At 37.9% G+C, this 8292-nt stretch overlaps 1 protein-coding gene across 1 annotated transcript; it reads right to left on the reverse strand.

The window, feature by feature from the left end:
• Positions 1-4617: 4617 nt before the first annotated feature.
• Positions 4618-8292, reverse strand: LOC148323021 (uncharacterized protein C7orf57-like). The gene is made up of 7 exons (XM_088317094.1): positions 8006-8292; positions 7777-7823; positions 7415-7579; positions 6463-6562; positions 6231-6351; positions 5519-5595; positions 4618-4853 (listed from the first exon to the last, which is right to left on the reverse strand). Exons 1-7 carry the CDS (start codon positions 8014-8016, stop codon positions 4745-4747), a joined length of 630 nt encoding a protein of 209 aa, XP_088173220.1. The 5' UTR covers positions 8017-8292; the 3' UTR covers positions 4618-4744.

Below are 8292 nucleotides of genomic sequence, written 5' to 3' on the forward strand. Positions count from 1 at the left end.
TGCAGTCTATTCTAAATTTCTCACATGTCAAAAATCCAGCCCAGGTAAAAGTATCACTGTCATAAAAGCGTTATCAAGATTTTGTGAAACTTTTAACCCATTTATTGCCAGCTCTGGTAAAATGAATGTACTTTTTTACTTCTATACCCGTCAATGGCAGTGTATAATTTGTTAGATTTTGGTTGAGTTTAAAAATTTGGAACCACTGTGACTAGTTATGGTTGTGATCAAGAGAATAGCACATGCATTGTTTTAAATCTCGGGTTAACCAGTCAATAATGTCAGGTTGTACTCCTCTATGAGTCTTGAGCGAATCATAAATCAAATTCCTGCGTGAATGTTAGCATGTTTGTGAAAATACAATGCACAAGATTCAGCTTGGAACATTGTTGGATTGGTACTGCGAATTATGCTCAAGTGATCTTGTGTGGAGAAATAATTATTTAAAATGGTGTCAAATTGCAAAGGAGTTGGCCTTATTTTAATTTTTTAATTTTAGCCCTAAAGTCTTTATTCCCTTCCATGCATCCGGAGTTGCAAACAAAAGGCTTAAAGCCAGGATGTGCTACAAAAGAGCATCTTATGTCTGATAAGGATTGTTTTTTGTCTTCTCTCATCGCACATACAACCATCCACTTTGTAAATATGTTTTTGTCATGTCTTAACAAATGTTGGCACCTGAAGTTTAGTTTGTACGTGCCATTTGATGATGATGATGATGTCATTAACAGTAATGTTAGGATTTTAAGTGACATGTCTTATATTTCATTGTGAAAAAACGTTCCGCTGTTTTACCGTTAAAAGTTGTATCATCCTGCGCCGGTGTCTGTGTTGTTCTCATTCTCTCATCCAAATAGTCGTATTTCATGATAAGGGCTAATTAGCATGTGCGACAGCACAACGTCACCATAAGATTAGTTACCCCTCTTTCAACACTTAAAATTTGCATCTACGTATCCCCAAATGTGGCTGCACATTGTCAAGTTATACCAAATTGCCGATGCGTTACTTGTGAAAGAATTTCTTACAAATTATTTGGAATTCAGGGATCTATTTTTGTCCATTCCATGTGTTCTCTTGTTGCTGTTAATCTTGATGCACGTTAGCCAAAGTACAGAGAGCTTTCATGTAGAAATGAAAAGATCGTGACTGTGCTTGCCGCTATTACTTGGCCAAGAAGACACAATTTCAAAATGCTTTGAAACTAGAAATAAAAAGGAATTGGTGAGAAACTGTTAACAGAAAAACAGCGACTAGGACTGTGACTTTTGATGTCACTTTTCATTGGAATGTCATCTTTGGTTCGGATTTTGCAGGATTTGAAAATGTAAACAAATTCATACATGTTTACATTACTTATATAGGACAATGAGGGAACTTTTTTCTTTCTCACTAGTCAAACAAAAAACTAGGAAAGGGCATTTCATTAGTTTTCCTGATTGATTATGTGGAAAATTAAGCATAAATTGATTGTACAGGGGGGAAAAAATTAAAAAGTACTTTACTGTTCATATGAATGTGCATGCCATTATAAATGCTTTGTACGAAGTATCTCAGTTGTGCTTCAACGTCTAAATCGATTGTTTTGCATAGCTGTGTTGACCTGGCATCTGAAAGAACGAAGATAATAGTAAGGCCATTAATAGGTTTGTTCGATAGCATCAGAAATGTGTACCGTAATTCTGCCCACGTTAATATACGTCCTACCACTCTGTGGGCAAATCCGGAAAAGCAAGGAAGAAACTTGGCGTTTTGCACTTGACACGAAGGATGACGTCATGCATACACTTGTGCTCATGAGTGGGACTATGTGCGATAACTTCTTAGTTGTAGCTGAGATGGAAAAAAAAAATTCTTCTCATATGGACCTGAACTAACCCAACGGCACATACGACCCCGTACGGCAATGTTAGAAAATACCATCCCATGTCCACCATTTGGTCAAAAGTAGTGCTGGATGCCAGAGAAGTGGCTTTACGTCCCAACATTCCGCATTTCTCATGGAGACTTTGTACATTTCTTGTGCCAAATCTGGTTAGGAATCTTAAATGTATTTCTGGATTAAATTGAAGATGCTGGTCTGCTTTGTTTTCAGCTTTTGTGAGAGCAAGTGTAAGATCTGATTAGTAGAAATGTAACCAGGCCAAATACTCATGTTTAGTGCCTCTTTTTCGCAAATTCTGATTTTCACAAAGCTTTTGTACTTTTTCTAAAATGTCTCACCGGCAATTTCAGGTCCTCATACGTCATATAATTGTAATACATTTCTCCTCCTGGCTGATTTTTATTTTTTTTTAATAGATAAGCTTTCATTGTACAGTCTAACTTATACTGTCTCACCATTTTGCTCCTTAATAAACCCGGTTGTTTTTTGTACGATAAACCGTGTCCTTATTTCTTAACTTGCCACTCATTTCTGCTATTACGCTGCAAGTATAATGTGGGACTGCACTGGCTACTGGTGAGTGAGTGTTACTCAAACAAGGTCATACAAATATTACATGAAGTCTGTTGTTGAATTACTTAACAGCAGGCGATTGATTCCCGCCAGCTACTGCCAGTTCCATCAACTGCATACTTAAAGGAAATTGAACGGGGAAACACCGAGACTGAATAATGAAACTACATTTGAAACTACATGATATGCTTCACTTAAAAGGACATAAAAATGCATGCAAATGAAAACAGTTTTCCGGTGTGAGATTGGATTTGTTACTGCAAGAGTCCAATTTGCATTTAAAACCTCAATCAGGATTTTTTTCCGATTTGATGGAATTCAGTGTGTGTGATGGGATGCCAAATTATTGAACATCACAAGCGACAACACGGAAATAAACAGTAATGAATTAATTATTCAAATATCAAACACTGAATACCGTTTTATCGTTTCAAAATTACTGCAGCCACTGACGGTTGTTTACATTTTTTTTTGTTAACATACCATACACACACATATATACAGACGCTTTTTTTGCCAGCCAGTCCCCCACCCTCTGGCTTGACCCTCCAGCCTTATTCATAAAAATTGTCAGACCCTCCACCGATATACCCCCATCCCCCAAAAAAGCGTCCATGATGCCGCCACTGGAGAGATGCTAATGGCAAGCTTTATTCGAACATCATTAGATGGCTAATTTACTATTTGAATCCGTCTACCTTATTATGGGCTTATTATGGTCTTAATTGTCTCCTTATTCGTTTCCTTCTTTCTTCTTCGCCATGAATGGGCGCAATGCAAGTAAGTATGCACTGTTGGTGTTATAAGTATTATGGTTATGCCCCCCCTCTCTTGTAAAGGTATGCCACAGTGGCAAGTGTGAGGCAAGGGTTGTGACGTCAGAATAAGGAAATGCGGGCACACTTGAAAACACACTGCTGTCTCACGTGTCTCTCGCACTTTTGTTCTGAGGCCATTTTTGTCATTCGTCCATTTCGTGAGTAGGTTCATCCACCCGTTCGTATATATATATATATATATATATATATATATATATATATATATAATTATTATTATTATTATTATTATCAAAAGAAATCACTGTACGGTATGTCATTGTTGGTGAGGTTTTTTTTTTTTTTTTTTTTTTTTTTTTTTAATGGTCTATGCTGCAGGTGTCAAACTCAGAGCCCGGGGTATAGATCTGGCCGACCATCACTTTATGTGGCCTGCAAAGGCAAATCAAGTATGTCAACTTCCATGATGCTTGTTAAAATCTGTATCAAAATTTCAACTTGCCATATGTAATAATAATGTTGAGGTGTTGCTAGCATTTCCATGTTATGTTATTACAATAAAATTCTAACGACAATGTGGCCCATGACAAAAACGTGTTTGAAACCTCTGGTCTTACTGAAGTTTAGATTTGCAGATTTACAGCATTCATTTTTGTTGTTTTCAATGTGTTCTAAAGGCAGGTCCTCTTGATCAGTACCAATTGGTTTATTTATTGCAATAAAGTTAAGCCAGCCTTAATGTGTTACACATCTGCATGGATTTTTATCCACATTTCGAAGAGGTTTCATTCCAAGCTAAATATCTGATTCAATGTTGTTTTTTTTCTCCTCTTTTGTTGTGAAAGACAATATAAATCAGGCCACCGAGTGCAAAAAAATCAACAGTCAAAATGGTCCCAAAAATCAAATACTTCATGCACATATAATCCGCTTTTAACTGCTGTTGCAATCAGGATTTTTATTTTGGTGCAGTGCTTTCTCATGCAAATCAACAACTGCTCACCCCAGCCCGCATTATTACACGGCGTGCACCACCATGGTGAACACAGGGAGTTATTTTATGCACCAAACCAACAAATAACCCAAAGCCAGAAATACAATTTGATGAGGGGGGCACCCCCACCCACCATGTTCATGTTTAAAAAAAAAAAAAAAAATAGTTGTGAGGTGACCTCCGGACCCAAGTTTGCTAATACCTCAGGACGTATTCAGCAGCAATATTGGCAAGTACAAATAACACCACTGTCAGGCAAAACCTTTCTTACAAATGCAGTTCACCACATTCTAACATTGCGATTCAGTTTCAATTTCTGAATTAGATAAATTTATTTTTAATATGTTGAAAAAAACCCTGTAATGTAGGTAAAATATATATTGATTCAGTTTGGTTTCAAGTCTTTTTATTGACTGTGAGTCACATGCATATGAAATTGCAAACAACTTGATAAAAAATAAATGCTTTTACATTATAATTGTTAAAATTACTTCAAATTGTGAGCGAGCAGGACGATTATGTTGTGCTTGACTCTGTCTCAGTTGTTGATGGTTTGTCCTCGTCTACGTAACCAAAACTCAACAGCTTTGACATGTTGACTGGAGAGGTTTTCTTGATAGATACACTGTGGGAACAAATAGATTATTCAGAGCCAGCATATTTTGGGACTTTTGAACACTGGAGCACACTTTATCAATTTCACTACATATAGACTGACTTTGCAGGCCAGAAGTGAGGAGTGTCAGTCGGTAGTTTTAACATAAGTGAATTTTTATGTCCACTTAAAATGTGAATTTATCATGATGGTGATATTTCTATTGCATTTCATACCGAATTATTTGTAAATTTGTTCTCAAATGTCACCAGCCTCAGATATCCCAGCATAAAACTATTGGCTCCATGAACTGTATGGTTTTAAAAGTCAAATCTGCTGATACAGAACTCCAAGAACTTTTTGGTGCAGTAATTTTTTTTAGCTTGCCTTCCGGACAGGTATCAATTGATCTGTCAAATCAGCAGTCTCCGTGATTGCGGAGACTATCAAACCAGGCTTAGAGACTATTAATGGCCCAGGAAGCCTTTGCGGATGTTTGAAGTAATACGTTGATTAGAATGTGACACTCATAAATTAAAATAATGATACTTTGCGCAATTAAAGACAGAAATTAATAGTGGAAAAGACTTTAAATTTGTCCCTATGTGCCTAATGGAGTGCTCTGTTCTGGTCACAAAAAACTCAGTTACGATGCAACAGCGCCCTCCTGTGAGCACAAATAAATAAATCCTTACGTCCTCCTGAATTTGCTTCCTGCATTGTTTTCACAGGACGTCTGCCATTGCACCAACTGCTTGTCAGGAACCCTTTTCTGCAAAACATGAAGTCACACGGTTTCAATATAGCTCATTGTAAAGACAATTATTGTACTTGGGGACAATTATTGTATTTGGACAATCTCCAATTTAGCTCTACATGGTTTCAGGGATTGTTAGTCTGTAAAATTCAAAACATTTAGAAGGTAAGTTCTATGATATTATAGAGGGAGAAAGACTAAGTTTACACAGCCCTGTTGAAGTACAACTACAAATTTTGTGGTGTAAACAATATCAATACATAGCATGAGAAAATATTCCTTGTTTTTTTATGAGGACAAATGTTTGATGTGATTACTTAAGCATGCAAAAGCTATTTGTGGGCCCCGCTTTGGATGTTATGCAAATAATTTGTCTTAAGCAGTTCAGATGATGGATGCATGGATTGACTTCAGGCGTCTTATTTTCAGCGTAATGCAACTACTTGATTCAAAAATGTTTTTGGAAAAAGTGCTTGAAATCTGATGTAGATTTGGCTCTGTCAGTATGGACCATTGCAAATGTATTAGTTTAATAAAGCTATCTTTTTTCATCCAACGGTCTCATGAAAGACATGTAAAGTCAAGATATCTCACAACCTCGCAATGCTAATGTAGCTTTGTTTCTTAATTGCATGTGCAATGATATTTACCTTCTCCTTGCTTGGGCTGTCCTCATCCCGCTCCCATGCAGACATATTGTCTGTCCAAAAAGGAGGTAGGGGCCTTTGTGAGGATGTTCCAGGGCTTTTCCTCTCTTTTGTGCAAATAACACTGATAGTAAAAACACAGAAAAATGTTGATATTAAAATCATCAGACCCAAAATAAACAAGGTCATGGTCAATCACTGGTGATTGAAAGTATCCTACGGTGTCAAAACTCACCTCTGGTTACCAAGAGCTTCTATTGGGCCGTCCAATAGTGAATCTGCAGAGTTGAACGAGTTGGACTTGGACGCATTTGCATCATCAAAGTACAGAAGCCCTGCGGAAAGAAGGCAGATTAGTCAGTCCTCACTACTCATGCAATTTTGGATACATTTGTAGAATGACTGAGGCACAGTAGTAGAACTCTATAAAGAAAAAAAAATTAAAAGCCACAATTATTGACACTTTTGGCCAACTACTGCACATTTACACCTTAAAATGTATTATTGGGCTGCAGTAGTATTTCTATTAGCTCAACAAGAATAGCCTCGTATAAATATATGGCTTTAGAAGGCATTTGTGCATATATTTGATATCCAGCTTGAGGTCCATGCACTTGTACGCACTTTGCCTTCACCAGTTGGAGAATTTTGGCATACTAATAAAACACGTTACTAGTGAGGCAAATCCGTGCACTAGTTCACAACTGCATACTAATAGACCCGTGACATTATAAAATTATACTAGTCAGCATCTGTGACTTTACTTCTGGAACTAATCATGCAGTTTTGCCTCACTAATAACACGTAGTTCACTTACTAGTAAGCCAAAGCTCTCCAATTAGTGAGGACAAAGCATGTACTAGTTCATGCACTTTAAATCCAGGATATTGAATTAATGCTTAAATTGCTTTATGGAAAGCACTCAGTCAATATCATTGATAAGGAGGCAAACAATAGAGCAGATACATGCCCACTAGATTTGCCTTGTAGTGTAGTGCAGCACTGTAGTTTACTAGTTGGATTTGTGTACTAATAGGTCAAAAGTGTCACAACAGCAGCGGTGTAGAAAACTTTACTAGTCCCACTACACAGGTATACTACGAGTGTACTGGATTGTCTATAATGTGGACAAAGCACACTAATGAGTATATGAACCAAAAGTGTGTAATGCAGCAAGATGGTAGTACCCTTGTGCCCCCCTTGTTTTGCAAGCTTGACATAGTCTGAATCAGTGTCAAGAACTCCAACCCTTTTCCCAATCTTGGTCACGTCACTGACTGAGTTGATAACTGGGGACAGTCCAGGGATTTGGGATATCTGGCCTTTCATTCCGTGGAATGCTTTTTTCCCATCTGCAATGTAAGAAAAAACACATACACATGTGCAAACTTACGACAAACGGTTGATTGAAAACACTGCAACCTGCCAAGTCATGTCATGTGGGAAAAACTGAATTTTCCCATTTGATGAAGGGTGTCCCTGAAGGCAACACACGCAGGGGATGTTCGGACCTGACGTATACTAAACTCGTATAAACTGTTGTACTTGCCAGATTTCGCCGGTTGAACTTCGGTACTCTTAAGATCTTTGGGATTTCTAGTAGAGATGGAAACAAAACCCAGCACATCAAGTTTTCCGACGTTAGCTATGGTGCGCTCATTTAGCGAATAATGATGGCTCTTTTTAATCCCCACAGAAGGGCAAAAAAACATGCAAGTGCCCCTCAAATCACCAGAAGAGAGTCCACGCCAACTTGTTGTTCTAGTTAGTTTTCTTACTTAGAATTCATTTTGGACGCAGAGGAAAAGGCTCTCGCACTGATGTGCTGAATCGTTTAGCGTCCGGTTGCTGTGGAAACGTGGTCTTCTTTCGCCTGCTCACTTGCCTCAGCATAAACTCAAACATATGTTTGTCACGAAGAACGGAGCGTTTACATTGATGGTTATTAAGGGCATCCTTCTGACGGGGTCGCTGCTGCATGTGACTGCTGCGCGATCGTTTACTTTAATTGTTCTCGCTCAAGGACGCATGCAGCACACAAATGACAGCGAAGAGACAACATAAA

Source organism: Idiotropiscis lumnitzeri, chromosome 15 (assembly GCF_059441095.1).
Source record: "Idiotropiscis lumnitzeri isolate Australia: NSW breed Sydney's pygmy pipehorse chromosome 15, RoL_Ilum_1.0, whole genome shotgun sequence".
NCBI lineage: Eukaryota > Metazoa > Chordata > Actinopteri > Syngnathiformes > Syngnathidae > Idiotropiscis > Idiotropiscis lumnitzeri.